At 41.6% G+C, this 23,517-nt stretch overlaps 1 protein-coding gene and 1 pseudogene across 2 annotated transcripts in view; one reads left to right on the plus strand and one right to left on the minus strand.

Moving 5' to 3' along the window:
• Positions 1 to 1,819: 1,819 nt before the first annotated feature.
• Positions 1,820 to 6,023, minus strand: LOC144754623 (WW domain-binding protein 2 pseudogene; annotated as a pseudogene). The gene has a single exon (XR_013594752.1). The product of XR_013594752.1 is annotated as a WW domain-binding protein 2 pseudogene (transcript).
• Positions 6,024 to 6,628: 605 nt separating this feature from the next.
• The window catches only part of LOC144754622 (inositol 2-dehydrogenase-like), a 190,528-nt gene continuing 173,639 nt past the window's right edge, over positions 6,629 to 23,517 (plus strand). The window contains exons 1-2 of the mRNA XM_078642640.1: positions 6,629 to 6,835; positions 15,919 to 16,918. Coding sequence (XP_078498766.1) covers positions 16,674 to 16,918 — 245 coding nt within the window. The 5' untranslated portion in view covers positions 6,629 to 6,835; positions 15,919 to 16,673. The remainder of the gene's footprint in view (positions 6,836 to 15,918; positions 16,919 to 23,517) is intronic.

A 23,517-nucleotide genomic window follows, 5' to 3' on the forward strand; every position in this document is an offset into this window, starting at 1 on the left:
GGGACATGGGCTTTAAAAGCTTCACCCATTTTCAAGGACTGCCCTGGTTACATATGTTGTTACTCAGTGCTTGTGAGCACTATTTCAGTCTTTAAGCTGGAGCACTCGAGACCAGTGCTCGTGAATTACAGAGCTCTGTTGTAAACAGGGCTATAAATTTTGCTCTTATCTTGCCACCTTTGCTGTGCTTCAAAGACTGAGATCTGTTCTGGCTGCAGTTGCCTCCTCCTCCTCCCTCCTGCTTTTTAAATGCACGGACTGGCGTCATGGTCCCTCCCTTCCTATGGTTGCTGCCGCCTCCGTCTCAGACCCCAACAAGCATTTGCAATGCAATAGGTCTCATATTTGAGAGAGTTTGATCTATTGGCATTGTAAATAACAATGCCTTTTATTTATGCATTTTGAAATCCTGCAAGCGCTGCGTGAACACGCACTTTGTACTTCTAGTCGTTGCTTACGAGAAGCAAGTCCGGCACTAACTGAGCCTCTTTTATGGTCAGCCTTGCTTCTCATAAGCAAGGACTAAAGTACAAAGAGCATGTTTACGCACCACTTTCAGGTTTTCAAAAGACATAAAAGGCATTGTCATTTACAATGCCAATAGATCGAACTCTCACAAATGTGAGATCTTTTGCATTGCAAATACTTGTTTCTCCAGGCTGCCATTATTAGCAAAAAAGAAGAGTGGATGTAGGTGGTGGGGCTGAACACAGCCACAAAGAAGGAAGGGCAGTTTTACAAGGTTAACCATAGGCAAGCAGACTCAGCAACAAAAAAAACCATAGCTGGAACTAATACACTAAATATAAGACTAGAATGCCCACAGAGAAGGTAACTGCGAAGGTAGAAACAAGCAGATAATCATGAATTGCAACACTAGCTGTGAGGAAGCAAGAATGTAAGATCACAAGTAGTAACAAAAGCACTCTCCATGTAGGCAGTTGAAAGAAGACCAACTGCAGACACTACGCAAGCCAAAGTCAGACCTTCCAGCTCCTGCTGACATGAGGTGAATATGTTTCAAAGCAGAGCATCAGAAATCAATTAAGGCCTTCTTCTAAATGTGATACTCAATTAATACAAGAGTGCAACAAACAACTGCAACCAATGCCGGAATGGAAAATAAGTAGCCAGCTTCAAATCTTGGCATGTTTCAAATCATTGTTTAAGGTAAAGCATCTCCTAGTGAGGACCACAGGCAGTTTAGAGTGGCAGCCGGATGATAACATTCTGACACTCAGCATAGGAATCCATACTGGAATAGTATTGTTACTAAGAGGTTAGTCATGAATGTAAGAATTAGGAGTAGCAAACCTGGTGATATGCTTCAGTCAAAAATTGAAGGATAATAATGTCAGGTCCCCAAGCACACAACTGTCACTTTATAAAGGTCACATTTAACAAGACCTGCTTTTTCAGCCAACAGCACAAAGCATGCTGGAACTTATAGATCAATATTTATAAGGAGACTAGTTAACTCACAAAATACTGTAAAGTTAGCTTACAGATGGAAAAAAAACAGGAAAGGAGTCAATTACATCAGATAATCAAATTACCAACAACACGTTATGGCTCATGCCATAAACTGGAAACACAGACACATCCTCAGAAGCTCTACACATTGAACATGTAACAAAATGTAGATCAATTAGGAAGCAATTTTGAAATGAAATTGATTCTCCTGCTTATTCTACTGTGATTTTCCAAAGAAAGTGATTATTTAGAATGGTTTATATAAAAAAATTAACACGAATGTATTAAAATGAGAATATACTGCAGTTCTTTTAACAGTAAACAAGGGCATAAAATGTACCAGTCATTTTACACGTTTTTTGTATTGCTTTATTGAAGGAGAAAATTCAGTGCCAAATTTTGATTAATGGTTCCTTACATGTCCATAAGCACATCAGTGTGCAAAAAACGTCAAAATGTAGTATTCCATGTATTATGCTTCCAACAAGCACATTCAATTGTTCTTGCATCAAAGATTAACTGTGGTCTACTCAATATCCACAAAGGTAAATAAGTAAACATGATCTATTGCTGTGCTTCAATACAAAAGAAAAGATTATGTGGAAAATATATAAAAGATACGTTTCGGTATTGGGATGGAGATGCTTTCACACCAACTGATCTGGCCAGTAAGATCCAGATTCAACTAATATGACTCAACATGTCAAACCAGGTCACACTTTTGCCTACGTTGGTGCTCTGCGAGCCCCATATAAAAAATTGGCCTTTCTTCTCTATCTGTACACCCACAGATTAAAACACAGTGCCAGGCCTAACAAGGTTTAAAGAAGAAACACTGCATGTTGAAAGACTAAATAAATCTAGTAAATGAACGACACAGCGTCTAAATCATATGAAGCATACCCACTTGCCCCAAACAGATTCCTCTAATGAACGGTTACCTTTTGTCATATCTCCCAAAATAAATGTGTTTACAACTAGATTTTATACGGTTTATTATATTTCCATACAAATTTCGTCACGCACAGTTTATAGGCTCAGCAGACAAAACTAGGTCTACTCATACAGAGTAATCTGCATCGAATACTGTTCTTGCTGTGCAAAATATACAAACCAGGTGAAGAAAACTGCTGTATTTGATGCTGCCATTTCTAAATGAAAAAAATATATATTACGTGTATTCTCAGTTCTCATGTATAGAAATTGAAAAGTGGGTGCTTCATATAAACTCAAAAAACGTTGCTCTACAAGCAATTTAATCAAAGATTCTCGTTGCATCAGAGTAAAAACATACATCTATACGAAAATCGTGCTACCCAATTTTTTAAAAGTTTATTTATTTAGCATGCTATAATTGGAAATTCTAATAAAATGTAAAAACTATATGTCATAAGTTTTTTTCTCCATTTAATGTCTTCAAAAGCTACCCATACAATGTTCCAGTTGCCCTTTACATTCAAATGTGGGCATGAGAAAGTAGTCTAGTACTAAGGTAGAAAGGATGCTACTGTAAACTTGTATCTTCCCCTCCACAAACAATGATTAGTCAGCCTACCTACAGGAACTATCTTGGATTATCATTTGCCCAGAGAATCGCTTCTGCTGGTTATAGAAAGGAAATGTAATTCTGTACAAACCAGCCAATAAACACAATTCTAATATCCATTTGTAAAGGAGAAATGGAAAAAACAAAAACATGACCACCGATTTGAACAAATCCCCTCTTCTCCTTCATCCTGTCACAAATCACGGATTACATTTTCCAGAACTGAAAAACAAAAGAAAGGAAACCGTGCCTACATTATTTTAGGGTGCAGTCTCTTACGTCAACCAGTGGGTACAACCCCGATCCAGAATCGTTTTGTTTTTGGCTTGAAATCTAATAACAATCACACTGTGATAGCACAGAAAGCTGTGATTCAAGAAGCAGCCAGGTTGCTTTAAGTGTGGCTTAACGCTGTTCAGAAAACAGTCACACCATTGACACAATGGAAAAAACACAGAACCTTGTATAGAAATGGCAAAGAAGAGGCCACCAATGCGACTACACATTGGTCAAAAGTGTTTTTTAATGACGCACCTACTGGAATCCCACGCAATGATTACCGACTCGACCAATGAAGAATTTCATAAAACAGGGATGCACCATCTTTCAGTCGCGCACAGATTTCCAAAAATACTCAGGAATACTACTGTTCTGATAGCATCAGTTAAAGAAATAGCTGCAAACAGGCAGTCAGGAGAGTATTAAAGAGCTTGGTCTAACAGTTTATCATGTGTACATTAAAATCACATAAGCCATACTGGCTACACTTATATCTTGCTATGGTTACAATAGAATGTAATAATTTGGTTTCTTGCTTACAAAGTCCACTCATTAACTTGTGTATTGTCCAAACCCTTCTATTTCAGCCTGTGGTCAGAAGAGGTCATGGTGCCCCGAAGTGGTAAGAAAAATCCGTAGAAGCAGGAATGATCAAGTACTCTCTTTCTCCCGATGGAAGGTGGGATGGCGTGTAGGGGGTACAAAGGAGCAGATTGCATTTATAATACTCAATAAGACAGGCGGAGTTGGGAGAGGGGGGCGGGGTTCAGGTTGTATCTATTTGCTGTAAATTGTAGATAGCAGACGAGACTAGGCATTGGAGTACCTGAAAGGAGGGAGGCAGTTAGAAGAAAAAAAATCTTACTAGGCTAACTTGTTTGTGCATTCCCAAATATGTTTTTCAATGTATTGCAACCGTTGGGTACTAAAGGGTGGTAAATAAAGTTCTCACTATTGCGCTTTATTGTCTTTGACACTGAAAAAACCTCTTACGGATGAGGAATAATCAGATTTATACATTAACATATTAGTGCTTCTACAAGTTGAAGACATTTCTCAGGCCTACTTTTACTGAAGAAGCAAAACCATCAATAGGACATTTTACTTGACTTCTCTCAGTTAGAACATAAATGGATCAGAAAAGGAATAAACAACATCTGTAACAAGTACAGCGCAAAAGCTCCCATCCACACCACCCCAACGTAACAGATGGTCGCCTGCCTTTATAGAGTCTAAGAGGTAAACTGTTTTAGGAAAGAAGAGGAGATCCAGAAGCAGCAGAGGAGACTTCAGTTGTTCTTCTTTTCATTTGGGGAGTATGGGGGTGGCTGATCCATGGGCAGATAGACATTGTGTGGGTTGGCAGGATTGTAGTATGCACTGCCTGCTGCCTCTACTGCTTTGCTACCACCTGGCATTCCGGGCTCCATCCATGTGTTGGGGGCTGGTGGTGCTGATGGATTTGTGGAAGGAGGGCCAGGATAAGGAGGTGGTGGTGCCATAAACATGGGGTTGAACTCAGGTGGTGGGGGGTACATTCCTGCCGGCGGTGCATATGGGTATCCCATGGCCTGAGGGGCAGGCCCATACCCATTCATGGCTGGTGGGGCATATGCATAAGACCCATTGAGAGGCTGGGCAGGGTAGCCTCCTGGAGCTGGTGCATAACCTCCTGGTGCAGAAGCGTAATTTCCTGGCGCTGGTGCATAACTTCCTGGTGCTGGTGCATAACTTCCTGGTGTTGGTGCATAACCTCCTGGGACAGGCGTGTAGCCATAGTTGGTAGTGGGTGCTCGAGGGCCTCTGGGTGCGTTGGTGGCCATTTTGAACATGAGTTGACCAAACTCGATGGCTCCCCCGCTGTTGAAAGTCATCTTGAAAGTAGCCTGCCCTTCCCAACCACCTCCTGCCTCGGCGAGGATGGTCCCCTTGATGTGATTGGCAGCGAATACCGGTTGCTCGATAGAGCACCCTTTCACCAAGTAAAATGGCATCATGAAAGAGAGCATAGGGTCCTTCCCCTTCGTCACAAATATCATTCTGTAAGGGGTGAGGAAGAGGGTGCCCTTCTTTGTACCCTTAAACAGGTCGGCCTTGTGTGCCATGTCGCTGAAGGTAAGCTCGACATCTTTGCATTGCTTAAGCACGCTCTCCCCATTCTCCACTATTACTCCTCCGTTTTGGGAATGATTCCTGTTCACCGCCATCGTTTAGGTGCAGAAAAGTTATAAACCAGTCAAAAGATTGCGACGATGGGATTCAACGGGCCTTGGCGAGCTGGCCCTTCCTTGGGTAACTCAACTTTTCCAAACACTTTGAAAAGTTTAACTTAATTGTCTTAATAGCGTTAGATTTTGGCCCAGAATCAAGGACAGTCGTAGATCTGTCAAAGGCAACGAACTCCTTCTATTGATATACACGGCCCGTATGTCCACAACTGAGTCAGGCACTCTATACGTACAGCCAGGAAATGCAGAGGGCTGCTCCGTTTCGCTTGCAGGGTAATTGTATCCGGCCAACACAAATTATACAACCCTTTGCTATACGTTTTCTGCTTCCGGTAGACGGTGAAGGTGGCTGTATTTCGACTGTACACCAATGTTCATGCGAGACCAAACCCCGGCCTGTCTCGGATTTCTTTGCTCGCCCGTCACTCGTTACTGTCAGCCACGTACCGAGAATCACACCACAAGCTGTCAGCTGAGCCTACGCGTTCCGTTAAAAACAAGTTGAGCCCGCCTCCCGTCGACGAAGAAAGGGGACTGCCAATGTATTCCGTCAACAGCGATAAATGTGTTATTTTGAGTATTTTCCAAACACCTAGAAAATTAAAACTGTGAACACATCTCACAGCATGGACCTGCTTTTTTATATTAAGAAGTGCACTTTTGCTGCACACGAAGCTGAATGTTACTATGACAGTCGCGTTACTGGTTCCTGGGGAGCTGGGTTCGAGCCTCAGCTCAATATCCTGGGGTTTGGAGCAAGTCTCTTAATTTTCCCGTGCCTGCAAAGATGAACTGTCCTCGTGTAATGTAAAGTGTGCACAGATAAAGCGTTCCACTATCTTCGGGTCGAGTGAATACTGTATAAAACTGCATTAATAATAAATGCCCAGTCGACACCAAACCCTCAAGTCATACTAAGATGGCTGCCACTTTTACCGTATGGGGACAGCAGACAGGCTTTTGTGAAAACACTAACGACGGCCAGCGAGTTCAACCTTTCCTGTACATTGGCCGACAATCTATGTTGTGTTCCTTTGTTTCTGCGCAGTCTAGTCGTTGTCGCTTCCGCCAGAATATATGTCCCTGTCATCCATTAGTTTCCGGTTCCGGGATTGGAAACTAGGGATTTTTGTATATGAAGGGGTTTTCTCAAGGGGTCTTTACTAGCTGGAAATAAGGTATTCTCAGTGGGGGATGCAGAAAGGGAATCACGGGGGAGCGAGGATTTTCTGGGCAACAGAGAGTCGGTGTTGCCTCATCTGGAAAATGCGAAAAGGACCACATTAAAAAAAGAAGCAGGGGCAAGAGGGTAAGATGACAGATAAGACATTAGTTCTTGTAGCGCTTGCGTAAGCAAAGAGGACATCAGAGCTCCGACCATATAAAGTCATCAGATGACTTTTCTCACGATAGCGTGATGCTCCATTTCTGGGTCCATTTATTATTGGAGTTTTAGTACTGGTTCATTTAAGTTGATCCAACTGAAAAACATGCCTGTAAACCATGCTTTGTAAACGAAAAGCCCAAAGGTGATTACTGTGTCCTTTGTAATGATCACTCCAGCACCGTTAGTAGGCGAGTCTCAATATGATTTATAGGAACGCATCGTCTATGATGTCGAGCACAGACGTTTTAGTGATATGGCTTGAGAGAAATATTGATAGTTGTTTAATAGGCTGTTTTAATGAATTATATGATTTGGAAGTCTAGATGTAAACACACCTGCAATATTTTAGCTACAAAAGTAGACCAGTGATAGGACGAAAAATATTGCTGTGGTGACGGTCAGATTTAGCGTTATTGAATAGCCGTAATTTACCTCTTTAGTGAGATGTGAACAATGCCTTGGTCTATAGAAATGTGTACTGACAGAATAAGTGTTGTCCTAGGGGCAAAGTGAATGGGTGGAGTTCTTTGAAGGGAGGAAAGGGCAGAGCACACTTATACAGGTTGGGGTCATATAACACACTTAGGGAAAGGTGTAAAGTGGGATAAGAGAAAGAATGCCAAGAGGAAGTGATAACCCCTAGAAGAAGTCAAAGTGCTAAAACAGGAAGGGGTTATTGGGTCCAGATGTATTGTGCACTCCTTCATATATATGAGGACTTATTTAAGGTGTTTACTTGTCCTTTGCAATGGGAGACCCTTCCCCATTAATTATAAAACTGAAGAAAGTGCCAGAGCAAGCAGCGGTGTTTATAATCTTTTTCTGATCCTTTTTTATTGAATCCAGTGTACTTCGTAAAAAACTCTTTTCTCTTCAGAGTTATTCAAATATGTACTACATCACTGAGAGCAATAGTGTTGTAATCTTCTGATGTTGTTTATGTCCATTATGGAGTGTGGAGTGCTGTGCCTAGTGTGTTCCACATTCCAAGTAGTTGTTCATAGTTCCGCACTTTGGCAGTTGCAGATTTTTAGTACAGCCACCAACACATATTTTGCCCCCAAAAATGGCTTTTCAGCCTTGGGCTTCCTCAGGGCTGTTGCGTCAGTTGTAATTTACAGGGTTCACATGCATGTGAAGTGTACATGTTTACCGCAAGGCCATGAAACATGCTAACAAAAGTCAGGTGAAAAGACAAACATCATGCACAATTTGCAGGGTTAATATGCATGTAAGAAATACATGTTTGCAACACCACCAAATGACAATAATGAGCAAATCGTCAATGATTCAAAAGAATTCAACAAAATAGAGACAGCGCAAGTAAGTATAGAGAAAGAGCAAGGAAGAAAAGGGGAAAAGAAAAAAAGAAAAAGAGAAAAGAGAAAAAAAGGAAGGAGAGATAAGCAAAAAAGGAAGGCAAATAGCATATTTCATAACATCCATGTGTTTAAGTGATAATATACATAAAAATGTGAAAGAGAGTGTGAGCAGTGCTTAGTGCTGCCTGTCTGAGACTCACTGTGTGACGTTTAGAAGTTTCCCTCGTCTTCATTGCATGATTTTTGCTCGCGAGAAAGTGTCACTCATAATCGCTGAAATGTCACTCATAATTTTACTGAAATTATGAAAATGTCACACATGGCAATCTGAAACCTTGGCAGCAATGCCACCACAGATATGACATGGTGGAGGGAAGCCTAGCTCGCACCAAGAGCACAGACCTCCAACACCAGACTAATGATACCCTTCAAACCTCAGCAGATGTGAAGTCGAGCAAAGGGGCACTCTCTGTGCGTAATGCGAGGTGCCCCCGGCGGCAGTCCATGCCACCTCCGAGGGCGGGGAGGTAAGTCATGGTCCCTGATGGGCCGAAGCATGGGGCAGGGGAGAGGATACGGGGACACTTAAGACAGCACCACAAAAAACACAAACCATACAGTGGCACCCACTGCGCATTCCAATGCTGGCAGGGCCCTCCCTGGTGCGGGTGCCAGGGCACACGGGCTAGTAAACAACACAAGACAGGTACCTGGCTCCGGGCATCACCAGCCTTTTCATCCAAATTCGCCCTCAAAGGCATCTCTAATGGGTGGCAAAGGTACACACACCTGGCTTGGCTTAGAGAGTACATGGAGGTGACCACTGTCACCTTGGCGTGGCTTCCCACAAGACATGGCACTCCTGAACTACAGCCGAACCAATCAGGGTTTTAGATTTCCTTTAAAGTCTTGGAATCCACTGGGCACTGCCAGGACCACCAAGGAGAGTGCCATACTTTGGGGGCTAAAGCTGGCAGAGACAAAGATTGACACGCCAATGACAACGGTGCCAACTATCACTCAGAGTGCACCCGACTCCCCATTCCGTGCAGATTCACACGGCCACGCAGCTCGCACCAATGGGGCACTTCCTGTCTGGGTGCCACGCAGCCTGGCGCCTGGGAAGGCCAATGTAATCAAATGCATTTTTAGAGCTTACTGTTGAAAGAAAGAAATGTCCTTGAGAATTATTTTATACTCTTGCATATTCATTCATGACATTACAAGTTATTGAATTCTGTAGCCTGAGTCAGCCTCACTGTGTGATTGATATGGCTTTGACGGAGACAGCTGCTATCTGTTACATTGTAACAGGTTCATTATAGTAAAAAATAAGCATTTGCAATGCAATAGGTCTCGCATTAACGAGAGATTAAGCTACTGGCATTGTAAATGACAATGCCTTTTATATATTTGTTTTTAAAACCAAGTCGTAAATAAAGGCATTGTAATTTACAATGCCAATAGCTCAAACTTTCGCAAATGCGAAACCTATTGCATTGCAAATGCTTGTTTGAAAATTGGGACAATGATTGAAGTAGCCCAGGAGGTTGGAGGGACCACCCTAACTACAGTGTTTAATGTGTGCTTCAAAACCGGGGCCCAAGTATCAATGTTACTCATATAAAGATCAGGTGGGGTCCCATCAGTCTCTGGTGCCAAAATATTAGTCCTACTCAATATACCCTTTCTCACTTCATCCATTGTGAACACAAGATTCAAGATCCGTTCGAAGGGCTAAGAAACCACTAAGTGTGCCATGTCAAACCCAGTTATATACCCCTTCAAAATGAGAGACTCAACTGTCAGCAGCGATGTGGTACATTAAGAAGGGTGCATCATCTGAGGCAAAGTACAGTTTATTAATAATAATCCAGAATTTGCACTGTTCTTTAAACAGCTAGAGTCAAGCAAATTGTCCCAAGCTGCATCCCTAATAGCGTTCTTTCTCCTGCAAACTTCAAGCGTGTATTTTTTCTGACATATCACAAACTTAACTAAACTCTGGGTTGTCTTTTAAAGTCCCTTTTAAATCCCTGGACACTTGGGAGCATGTTCTGTTGAACCATTTGATCCGGCCTCAGGCTTGGTTTATACAGGGAGATTAATAGCCTCTGAGAATGTGCGTGCAATGATGGAAAAGGCACCCAAAACCTCACCTTGTCTAGATTGTCTAAGCAGTTCTAAAGCTCATTTGCAGAACTAGTGAACAGATTTTGTCTGAGGCGCTCGAATGATACCCGAGTTCACATCAACCTTTTACCTTGACTGGCTGGCTTCAAAACACCGCCAGTCCTATAAATATTCGTTTTTCCTCTGTCCCCAACAAAAATATATACAGATAGGATTATGATCACTAAATAGGCTACAGTCAATTCTAAAGTCTCAGATCTTGAGATAGATAGGGGATGATAGAAAGACAAAATATATAATTGAAGCACACCCTCTAACCTATGAAAGTAGGATTAACCTCCACCAAATTGGAGTGAACAAGTTTATCAAGCAAGAAGGAGTAATTCTACTAATTTAAGATACAATTTAGGAGGTTCTCTTGTGAGGTGTGTCTCATGTGTAAACCCTTCAGAAGCAAACATTTATGAAGTCCGGACTTCTAGCGTAGATTAGTTACGTTATTTTGTTACTTGAAGAAATGAGGAACACCCCACCAGGAGCAGCCACCCTGCTGCTCAGCCCATACCCAGCTGACACAGACATCCAACATTCCATCCATTCAACATTCCGCACCACTTTCATTCTGACTGAGCAGCAGGTAAACATAAATTACAACACATCTCCCTTCTTTACGGGGAGCAAATGCATTGTGAAACAAAATAAATGAAACAATTAAAATAAAGACAAAATGGCAAATTACATATAAACATGTCGCCAATAAATTGGATACAATGCATTAGTTAAATAAGAAAAACTGTCCAAGTGTAAATATTTAAAGACCAAGAAAAAACAATGCAACACAAAAATACATGCAAAACTAAGCATAAATAAATACATGAAAGAATACACTACAAACCAATGAATACATAGAAAAAACATCACATCTCTTACCCATTTAAAGAAGAAGCAACGTCACATCACAACAACATCACTTCTTAAACACCATCCATCCAACATCACATCACGTCACTTACTCATTCAAGCAACCATCCAACAAACCAAACCCCACATGGCACGGATCATGTCAGTTGGCCAGACCGTCACGAAGAGCAACACAGGGGGAGCAAACCTGAATGCGGTACATAAAGGAACAACACAACGTAAAAGCACACTACACATCAGCAAACCAACACTCTCATGACACTGCTACACGCACTCAACAACATAATATGGTGGCACATTACACACTCGCCAACTAACATACCAATCAAAACATAGTCACATTCCTTACCCACAAAGGGTAATTCAAACACTAAGCCAATGAGTAACTTATACACACAGCCTCATCCACTAACAAATATGTAGTAATGAGTGACTTAACAGAACACAGCCATCTCATACACGACTCAAACCGATGAATGACTTAAAACTTCACAGCCACCTCATACACAACATTAATAGTGGTTCATATTCTGGGACCTTTGTCCCCACCCATTTCCAATTATGGGACTTGGCTCTCTGTCGTGGTTCAAATTTTGAGACACTTTGTCCCCTTCCAATTCTGGCTCCATGGCCAACTTCTGGGATTGCTATCCAGGTTTTGGGCTCACTCTGGACACTAGCTACTAGAATCCCTGCCGTGCCACATGGCTTGCGGTTTATGCATGCAGCTCAACTTTGTGCAGCAGCTGGCTGTGATGTGAAAAAGGATAACGTCACAAAGAACTCATGGAAGACTGCAGGAGGCAGGTAATGTGGCGCGTGCAGACAATGGTTCGTGCCTCTGTTAAAAAAAAAAAAAATAACAGATCAACTGGCACTGCTGGCAGAAGGGCTCAAAGGGCCCCAAACAATAATAGACGTAGACTGTCTAACCTCCGACATCGTGGTTCACAACAAAAAGAAATACAACTTCTTCAGCAGAGCCAGTCGGGTTATCCAATGGCTGTTGGCTTCTAAGTTTGAATTGCTTGCCTACCAACCTCTGCTTACTTTTTAAATGTAACGCTTCACACGAGTGCCGGTTTCCTTCAACACACATTGCTGGTGCCAATTCCCAAGCACCAGTTGTTGCTGGCAATTCAACTCAGTAGGGTGACTCGCGACTGTAGTAAGGCCAGCAGGGCAGGAGTAACATTTCCTGGGACTTCATCCTTGCCCCCGATTCAAGGTGTGAACCATCGCATTGTTTAACAATACACACTGGGGCCCGGTTTTTGCCCCCAAACAGCATGTGTCAACAGTAAACACCGGGGTTCGATCACTGCTCCCGAACACACTTCTGAAGGTGTACATCTTTACAGTGTCCCACACTGATACATGGTGGGTACTCCACACCGGGGCCGATCCTTGCCCCCGATTCACAGTCAACACTGAGGCCTGATTATTTAGCCCCGAACATACTTCAACTATTCACCCTGGGACTAGTAATTTTGCCCTTGATACGCACAGCGGGATATGGCATGTTTGGGTAATGGGGCGACCGATGGCAGGGTCACTGGTGGGGTTCAGGTGCCAGACAGCCTTACATACATGTTTTTAATTTCCATTTACCTTGTGGCTTCAAAGGGCTACATTTTTCTGTTTCCATCAAGTTTCTGTTAGGTTGTTTTCAATTTCCTTCACGTTGCACACGTGGATTCTTCTTCAAAATCATCGCCGAATGTTGTAATCTGAAGCAAGTCCGGACTTCTAGCGTATATTAGTTACATTCTTTTATTAAGTTGTTACATGAAGAAATGAGGAAAACCCCACCAGGAGCAGCCGGCCTGCTGCTCAGCCCATACCCAACTGACACTCACAGGCATCCAACATTCCATCCATCCAACATTCCACGCCACACTCATTCTGGCTGAGCAGCAGGTAAACATAAGTTACAACAGAGGCCTATCAAGATGAATCTAAGTGGTTCTTACACATGTGGCAATTAGAATTATCTGCCATGATTATGTGTGTTTCCACTCGTTTTGTCCCCCCTAGTTTGCATAGAAAGGAATCTAGGATATATAAATTATGCATGTCTTGTTGAGATTTTTTGTCATTGTAAACATTTGGCAGCATAATTTTTGGGGCGTCCACAAAGAAAAGTAATAATGCTTGGAGAGTAGAGACCCCTGCGGGGAGTTCTTCAATATCTCCTTGTGTTGCAAGAGACACAAAAATAACCAAGCCACTCTTGGACCGATTTGACCTGAACTGGATTGGCAAGATGGAATAAAGATCAACTTGAACCCCTCCAGATAGCTATTAGTGGTGGCCCATGTCTTTTGTAAACAAATCACCCCAAATTGCTTCACATAGTTAAGCTAGTTCACATCATTGAGTTTCGCTGCAAGGCCCGCAGCATTCCAATTTAGTAGTTTAAAACATTGCAATGTGTTGTAATTGGGTCTACTTGTACAGGCTCACTGGGTTCCTGAACAGAGCTGCATGTTAGATTGTGCTGGCTAAGCCAATCACAAGAGTCCAGGGGACAAATGGGAGCAAATCTGTTAAAGACATTCAGTTCAAAAGGATCCATAACTCCGCTGTGTTATCCAGGAGGGTGCTGAGTGGTAGACTGGCTTTGTCCATAACCTGCCAATTCTGGCCTGTAAAAATAACTCCACGGCAGTGCCAATTTGTAGGTGCTTTTGTTCAGACTAATGAATGCAAGAACATGCGCAACAACATGGGGTCTATTGAAGTTAATGATCACACAATCTCCAGAGAAGGTTTTCATATAATTACCAATCGATTTGACTCTTCTCGCCATGTTAATCCAATCACCTGTAAATACTGCCAGGGAGGAATAAGAAACCAACCAGTGAGTAATTTTGTTTTTTAAGTTGTGTATGGCTCTCGGCAGTGTTATTCTGTAGCGGTGGCACATTGCCTAGCACCACCACATAGGGAGTTGCCTAAGGGGGAAGGTTGATAGTAGCCTCAGGGAGCAATGTGAGCTTCAAGTTCCATTAGCAAGGAGCATGTCCTTTTATGTTAACCCTTGCAAAGGTGGTTGTGGGCAAATTACATTTGCGCCCCTGTCCTGTAAAATTCCCATCTTCTCTCCATAGGTCTTAAGATCTGAATGCCAGGGTTGAATGCCTGATTAGGTAATAAACCTGAAGCCTCCCCCAACTGCCCTCATGGGACATTTGTTTCCAGGGCATGATCCTTCTTTCTCAACTCATCACGAGCCGCCATCTTGCCTATCAGTGGCTGAACAGGATAACTCGGGGCAGACCTTGCTTTGTCTTCGGCCAGTTGTTCAATAGTTCCAAGATGAATGAGGATGGCCTCTAAGTGATTTTCCATTAGGTTTTCAATTTTCAGATCAAATGTATCCAAATGCCCTGAATTCATAAGAGCACCCAGAGACTCCAGGTTAAGAGGAGGATAGGTAATAGTGTGCTTTGTTCCGAGGCCAAACCTCTCTCTTTTTTTCCTCTTAGCCGGGAGTATGTGTTCAGGAGTGGTCTGCTCCTGTAACGTGAATAGGTTTGAGGAGAACGAGTGGATTATTGCCCGAGTCTGTGTAATACCTGTAATAACAGGTGCGCTAGTGAGATCCAACTCTATAGTGCCCTCATAGCAATCAGTAGTGACAGTTATATTAGCATTATCGATAGTAGAGGTTGACAGATGCTTGGTATTTTTATAACTACCATGGGCAGGTAAGGCAAATTCTCTTCGGCTTTAAACAGCTCTTCATTGAGTGGTCCCATTGCAGATGGCAAGTAAGATAAGATGGAGGACTTATCGTGAGCATATTTTGAGATAGCCCTCTCTTTCCCCGATGAGAGTTCGGGCAGATCTGTTTTCTTCCGTATACCCTTCATGTGGGACTCTTAATGGCCTGTCCAAAACAAACCAAATGAAAGAGGGTGAGCCTGGTCTGGGCTTGTCCGGTGCGTGGATGGCCTGGTCTCTTGCCTGGGCCCGCGCCTGGGCGCATTCCACGTGCTGCGGTGACAAAGCGTGCCACAAGTGCTGCAGGCCTGTAGCCCCTCCTCCTGGGCAGCACAATGCTCTCCGGAGGTTGAAGTCCCCCCCTGCAGCTCCTCCAGCATGCGGCAGGCACCAGCTTCCATTCCTGGGAACCAGAAGACTTTTGCTCAAACACCAGCTTATTCATTTGACAAAATTGAATGATCCTTGGTGAAATGCATTATCTTTCTGCTTCCAAGTTTCCTATTTCTTTCAAAATTTGGAAGTGGCAAGCAGGAATTCAATTTGCAGGCTTGTGCAATACATAAAAATGCATTCTCTCACAAATTGAGAATTAGTGGTAGCTGGACATGTAGAGCACTTTCAGGCAGTGGACTTCTGAGGAATAAACTATACACAGAAACACAGTGCAGAGTGTGTTTGTACTTGGTGGTGCGGTGCATAGGAAGTTAATAAAGGGGTAGTGCTCCCTACTTTGGAAATGTCATCATTGATATAGGATATCATAATAAGAAAGCTAAAAAAAAAGGTAATACATTACAAGAGTCGGGACCTCGATTTGAAGGAAACAATAACAAATCTGGGCAAGAAATGTAAAGAAATTAGTGGGCATGAATATTGACGATTTATTTTTCTTTTCAGAAATCCAACCTTCATCCTTGCAGAGATGAAAAGCAAATGACCTTACATCACGGAATATGAAGTAAAAGAAGTGAGAATGGTCGTGTTTCATGTTCACCTGTTCACGAACAAAATATTGGTTGGTAACGAAATACTTAACTGGACATCAACAGAAAAAGCTAATTCAAGAAAGCAAAGGAATAGAAAAAAATAATTTACATTCAGCAGATGCTTATATTTTATTTTATCATTTCTGTTTTGTGCGTCCCATCAGAAACGAAACACTGGTAAAAATCTCAGGAGAACTGTACCAGATGAACCGAATTTATAGAGCCAGTTTAAGAAAACCCACATTCATGCTCAAATTACATAGTTGTACCAGAGTAGTTTTCAGAACTGAAATATTGGGTTTCTGCAATAGTCCTATTTACGTTATCTTAAGGGAGCACACACGCTAATGAACAAAGTTTCCCACATTGAAAGAGAAGTTCATGCTAATTACAAATCACTTAACTAGAAGCCAAAAGTATATCATTGAATTGAAGAGAGGAAAGAATCATTTTTTATACGACAGAAGGATTTTGCCCTCTATTAAAAGTACAGAATATCACAGGGAACACAACATACTTAAAGAAGGACGACATATGAGACTTAAAATGCATGACCTATTCTTCAAAACCACTTAATCCTGTTTGAAGTGTCCTGAGACTTGTGGTACTGAATCATCTTCAAACTAGCTCTGGTGTAAAGGGCAACCAGAACTGCTGCTTTCTACAATGGGGAGGAAGAAGAAGACTCTGCATGATTATGCGGCGGAGTTCACTGACCTAGTCGTGAAAAGGCACCTGATAGAGCTTAAGGAGACAGGTGAAACATCGGTTGTAGAGACCCTTTACTGTAAATCCTGCGAGTTGCCCATGAGAGTGAGGAGGGACCGGATTCTCGAGCATCTTGCGTCTGGAAGGCATTACAGAAATCGGCGACTTATAAAACAACATGGGAGCCGGGGCTCTGTTATGTTGTAAGTACATGTTTCATGTCTATACATGTATGTGTGAGGGGATGGGTGGTTTGGCGATGAACACCATGGTTAACAAGCGCAGTCAAAGCCAGTCAATTTGACGTGTGTATAGTGTGTGCACACAGACATACAACACCCTCAAACGCGGGAATACATAACACATGCAGGCATATTTTCAGACCAAGAAACATATCTGAAGACAACAATGTGCACACAGACCAATCCCCGTACAGCGACACAGGAGCAATAACAGGGGGGATTTAGGTGCAGCCTTTTGAATGGGAATACTTTCCTCAGAAGAAAGCGATATTGGGTAGTCGACTGAGGCAACTGTTGGCCAGGAGGAAGCAGGCAAGAATATTGACGAAGAATGGAGCTATTAATCAAGTGGAGAACCCAACAGTATGTTTAACCAGGGTTTGATGGAAAGTCATGAGCGGTAGACTATTGGGAAAATGCCTGGGTGGCCAAGACACCCATGTCTTCAAACTATTAGACAGTGGCTCACAGATAGTCTGATGTAACGGAGAAGTTGCTAGAAAGGACTCTCTAAGGCACACATTGAGAGATATAGGGGCATATGTATCAAGCCCTTTTCCCATTCGCAAACGGGCCGATTCTCAAAATCGGCCCGTTTGCGAACGGGAAAAGGCCTTTTGGGATGTATCATCCCAAAAGTGTATAGCAAATTAGAGAATCGCAAAATTTGTGATTCTCTATTCTGCGATTACATTTAAGTAATCGCAAATTGCGATTCCTTAAATGCAATGTATGAAGCGCCTAAGTTGTGCGAATTTGGCATAAGAAATCTCAAATTACCCCAACTGATAGTTGGTGGAAATTGGCGAATTCTTTGAAAAAAACACTTTTTTGCTTTTTTCAAAGTGCCATGTGCCTTAGGGCATGTATGTGCGCCACATATGCACACATGCATATTTCAGGGGTGCAACAGGGTGTCCTTTGGACACCCTGGCACCCTTGAAATTGCATTCTTAATTTGCGATTCTCAAGTTGCGAATCGCAAATTGAGAATGTCTTCCCGTTTATTCCTAAGGGCCTCCTAGCCCATAGGAATGAATGGGAAGGTATTCCTTAATTGCGATTCGCAATTTGCGAATCGCAATCAAGAAATGCCAAGAAATCGCAAAATATTTGCGAATTATTTATTACATCCCGTTTTGCGATTCTCTAAAAATCTCTATTTGAGAATCGCAGTGACGGTATTTGATACATATGCCCCATACTGAAGAACAGACAGGAAATGGGATGGACTGTGTGTGGATGTGGATGAAGGTTTCTTGTCCACTTACATTTAGGCTCTGTGCTGATTAAATCAATGCGTATTTGGAGGAACAATTATTTTATATGCCCAAGCAATCTTTGGCCTCTACTTGGCGAAAACACTTCTTGAGGGTGACTAAGTACTTCAGTCTTCATATCTCATCACTCCTGCTCTTTTTGCAACGACAACCTGTTGCTAACAATGCAGTGCTTTCTGTATGGCCATCTTGTCATTGGCCTCTTGCTACATTCATACAAATGTACCACTACAATGCAGTACTGTCCTTTTATTATTACTAAAATGACAAAACAGTTAGGTTTGACACATTTTTCCATCAAGTGAGAAAACCGTATATCTCGTGACCTTTCCTTTCAAAAATCATTGTGCAAACATTGGTTATTGGAAGAAACCAGGATTACAATTGCCAGAGTGTACTGCTTGGTTAAATGAAAGGATTGGACAAAACTATGTTGTGCAGCCTACACGGAGCAAGTTTACTAGAGATTTATTTATTTTCATTTTCCTGCTTTCAATCAAATTAAATGTGTCTTGACATTTCACAACAAGTTGCTCTTTGTTTATATCATTTGCATCAGGCCAACAATTAAAACAGCAAAAATCCTCGCCTCTGTGTCCTTAATAGAATTGAAAATTCTTATTGCGAATGCTAGAAATTGTTTTACTCTATGTGCGTGCACCTTTAACTGAAACTGTTCATGTCTTCGTGTGTTTTGTGCTGTCTTCACATGCCAGATGAGAAAGCCATAGCGTAAACAGGGGACTGCCCTGTATGCTAAAGTACCGCAGGTTTAATATTAAGTTACGCAGTGTTTCCTATGGTTTAGTTAAAAACATTCTACTAATTCAGAATACATAAATGTTTGACCAAATTGAATTAATGACACCAACAGCACTCAGTTATGAGTCGTACTTGAAATATTTGATCAAAAATATGTAAGTCCAAAAATATTAAATAACGTGCAGTGCACATGATTTGCAAAAGTATTAACTAAGGGACACCTATTGGTGTAGGGACCGGCCGCCAGCAGTCCGGGGTCCCGTACCACCAATTAGGATGCGACCGCCACCCTGGCGGTCCCATTCCGTATTGTCAAAATGGCAGTGGGTGCTGCTGTGAGCAGCACCTGCCGCAATGCCAGAAAAGTTGTGCATTGCCATGCACAACGTGGCTGGCACTGTGCAGCCCCCAAAGCAATTCCCGCATGCCTTTCTATGGTGGCATTGCCGCCATGGAATGTCCCTCAACGCCAGGCATCTTAATATGGATGGACGATTGCCGACCGACAGAAATGCGGCTGATGGACTTTCCGTTCACCTCGGTTCCCCCGCCATGGTAATATGGCGGTCGGGCGGGAAGTTATGGCGGGGGGATCTCCACCGCCCGACCAGCTGTGGCGATCCGCACGCCATCTGGTGAAACAACAAACCAACTCAGACAAAGAAATATTAGCTGGTACATGTAATCATTAGTCAGGGCAGAGGTATAGTGGCTAATTGCGCATGTTTAATAGTTTATTTCTGGGACCAGCCAAGGTTCAAGTTTGTTGACGTTTTGACCCTCAATTGTAGTTGAAAGTGGCATCTCCAAAAAAGATGCAACTGTAACCCGGTTTGTTTACATGCTGACCCTCAAATTTAGTTGAAAGTGGGGTCTCCAAGAAAGATGCACCTGTATTCCAATTTGTTTTCATACCAACATAACGGGCAATCAAAAGGGCCCACCCCAATCTTCGAAAGAATTCTTGCTGGAGCTCCGAGTTTGGATAATTTCATCAACTGTGCCTTAACGTGCCTTCTTCACTTTTGACTTCCACCATCAAATGATACCATGTTCTGTTTGTCTGTAAATAAGTTAGGATGAAGACTCCATTTTCAATTAAACTTTTCTTTTAAACATTCAAAAGAAATTGAGTAGTACTTATTTTTTGTTTTCGGTTTCAGTAGCATTGATTGAGAAAATAATGTAAATTTCTGGTTGTTTCCACATAGATTTTTTTCATCGAGGAAAAAAAAAAAAAAAATCTGCAGGTTTTCTCAAAAAAAAAATCCAATTGAAAAGTAGTTTAAAGAAAGCATTACAGTACACGAGAATCCTAATATTTTTCTCTTAACACTACTAACTGGTAGCAAGCAAAATTTAGTCCTTGCCCTGCAATAAATTATTTTATTCACATTTAAGTTTTATCCATGTATACTTTGAAAACAACCCACTTCATGCGGATGTCTTTAAAGTCAGAATAACTTGGGACTGCTAATTGTCTGTATATTTTTTTGTTTGTTCCAATAGCCTGGCGCTTGTATCAAAGCATAATTATAACCAGCATTACACAGGGGTAGAGTCACAATTCTGTAGGTATTCTAGCTGTCAAAGACTAGACGCTGTGAAAGTCTGTAAAAGTGAATTTATGACTGCACAAGGAAAGGGCAACTCACCTTACAGACCATATTGGTACCCTTGACTTAACAGTAAACCTGAAAGGAGGCACGTACCTCTTTAAGAGGGTCCCAATTAGGACGAAAAAGCCACAAGGGTGAGAAACATCCTGGTGATTTTGTAGAACTTGATCCAAGAAAAATATTAATGCAGAAGTAGATAAGCAAGGCACCAAACTCTTCCTGACACCAGAGCAGAGAAAAATAGCCAAGCATGACGTCCAGGAGAGCATTGAAAGAGTATTGTAACTGCAAGATGAAAAAATAGCAAGTAGGTAATTAACACAACTGACAAGCGCAATGTAGATGGATTATCTTTCCACTGAATCAAGAATTGCAGAACGCTTCGAAACATCTGAGATTCACAGATTTCTTGAGCCTCATGTTCTGGTTGTTCCTATGTCATGGTTGACTGTTCAGATACAGATCATTAACATCTGGCTTTAGTTGATAAGTATGAGGAAAAAATATTCTTCATAGTATGAGGTAACTTAAGAGAAAGGACACAGGATAAAACTGATGAGTAAAAACAAATGGACAAATTGGTATAGTCAGGATTTGATTGGCAGAAAATGAACTGGAAGGAAACGAGGATAGCCAACCATTTGCTTCAGGGACAAAAGGATAAGACGTTGATTTGCAGAATGGTCATTCATTTTTAGTTTAGAACGGCGTCCAGTTTCAGTAACCATTTGTCTTTATAAATCGGCTCATGTGATAAGGTGGTGTGGGAAACAGGATCAATGTATGGAGATTGTGAAACTGTTCGAATGAAAACCTTGCTTATAGAGAAAAGTTAGAACCTTGGTAGCACAGTGAGTTGTATTGTTAAAAAAAGTCTGCTATTGGTTGATAGGAAGCCCAGCTATCTTGAGTTCCTTTATATTAACATAGTGTATATTTTCCCAAATTTTGATTAATTTACTTTTTGCCCATCAGACCGAGGATGATAACCAGAGCTTCTTCAGTTCCTAATGCTTTACAAAGAAGCTTCCAACAACGTGAAAAGGTTCCTCTTCCAGAAATAATGGCTTGAATTAATCCTCGAAGACGAAAAATGTCTGTCAGTCTCAAAATATACTGAGCCATTTCTTCTGCTTTAGGCAACTTGTGTAAAGGAGAAAAATTTACTATCTTTGAGAAAGTGTCTAATGTAACTGTTGGCTTGCTATCTCTTAATCTGTGTGATAGCAGTGCCCGGTTTGGGGTCAGGGATCATGCTTTCCTCATAAGTAAATGAGGCAATGTGTCTCCAAGCATTAAATTCAGAACAGCATTTCAAACATATAGTCAATAAATAAGGAAGGAAAGACTGACTCAAAAAATGAGTTCAAGGTCAAAAATATAGAAAAACCATGAAGGTTTATTACACTATTAAAGGCAGTCCACAGACAATTTGAGGCTCATTTAGTTCAATAAATAAGTGATAAGGCATAGAAATAATTTACCATTAAGACATTAAACAATTTAAAATAGATGCAGGGCTGAACTGCAAAATCAGTTAAAAAAACGACTAAGTGCAGGTTATGCAACAAATCAACTGAAAATCGAGTAGACTTCTTTAACCCCTTCGACGCTCATGACGAGCTGGGCTCGTCATGGCGTAGCCTCCTCGCACGCTCATGACGAGCCCAGCTCGTCACGTAACATGCGCTTTCGCAAAACCCAGCGTACGGGCGGAATTCCGCCCGCACGCATGCGGTTAAGGCTTATAAAGGAGACTTAAAGTTCTGTCTCACCCCCAAATGTGAGGGTCTTATATACAATTTTATAGCATAGAAAGCAATGAAAACTGAAATGTAAACATGGCTCGAGTAAAAGTATTCACATATTAAATCACACTTAAGTATTAAAAACATCATATTACACTACCATCCTAACACCATTTCACTACATGAATATTGATTTACCCTTTCTGACCTATTGTCATCTGGAGGTGTCGGAACAAACCACCTACATAAACAATAAAAAGAGTCATAAATACATACAGTACTGTGTGCTGGCAGGAAGAGCCTTGGAAAGTATATAAAGGCTTCCTCCAGAGAGTTCTTGGAGGACAATATGTCATACAAAATAAACATTACACATTTTGCTATGTGTGGTGTCAGTGAGAAATATAAACACACAGTGAATATGATTAGATCAGCAGCCATGTTGTACAAGATGGATCAAGGCCTAGTTGGGCTCTAGTTAATCATAGGCTATAAAATACACCTATAAATATCCTAGCATTTGTGTTTCAATTGCAAATAACTCATATTAATATGCATTTATTTTTAGAGAAAACTCCAACATAACCATTATTACATTATAAAATCTATAGAGCTCATATGCCAGAGTTCAAGATTTATTGGTAATGGTTGCAAATAAATAAAGGCTTGGAGTGTGAACATTTATGTTGTGCACAAATTGGGCAGGCAATTACTTATTCTTGAACATCAGAATCGACAGTTTGCCACCAAAAACTTAAATTAAATCCCTTGTATCCTTAGCTCTTTATAGACCAGAAATTTCTGAATCATGACTCCTCACGCGAAGTTGCTGACCTTTTGGTGGAACAATAAGGGCTTTTTCACTCAAATGTAACTCATTCTGCTGAAGAAGTCTTGAGATGAAGATCTTTTAATTCTTGTAGATCCATTTGTTCTTGAGCTATCATAATTCCTTGTAAATCAGACTGAACAATATCATCCACATGAACAGAAGAAATCACAGGATCATCATAGGTGAGCAATGACTTTGGATAACGATTGTCAAAAGATTCTTAGTACGAGAAATTAAGTAATTGTAAAATTGAACTCTGCGAAGAGAAATACCCATCCATATTGCAATTATTTCTGCACTGAAGATTTTGTAAACCCTC

This window comes from Lissotriton helveticus, chromosome 5_1 (genome assembly GCF_964261635.1).
Source record: "Lissotriton helveticus chromosome 5_1, aLisHel1.1, whole genome shotgun sequence".
Taxonomy (NCBI): domain Eukaryota; kingdom Metazoa; phylum Chordata; class Amphibia; order Caudata; family Salamandridae; genus Lissotriton; species Lissotriton helveticus.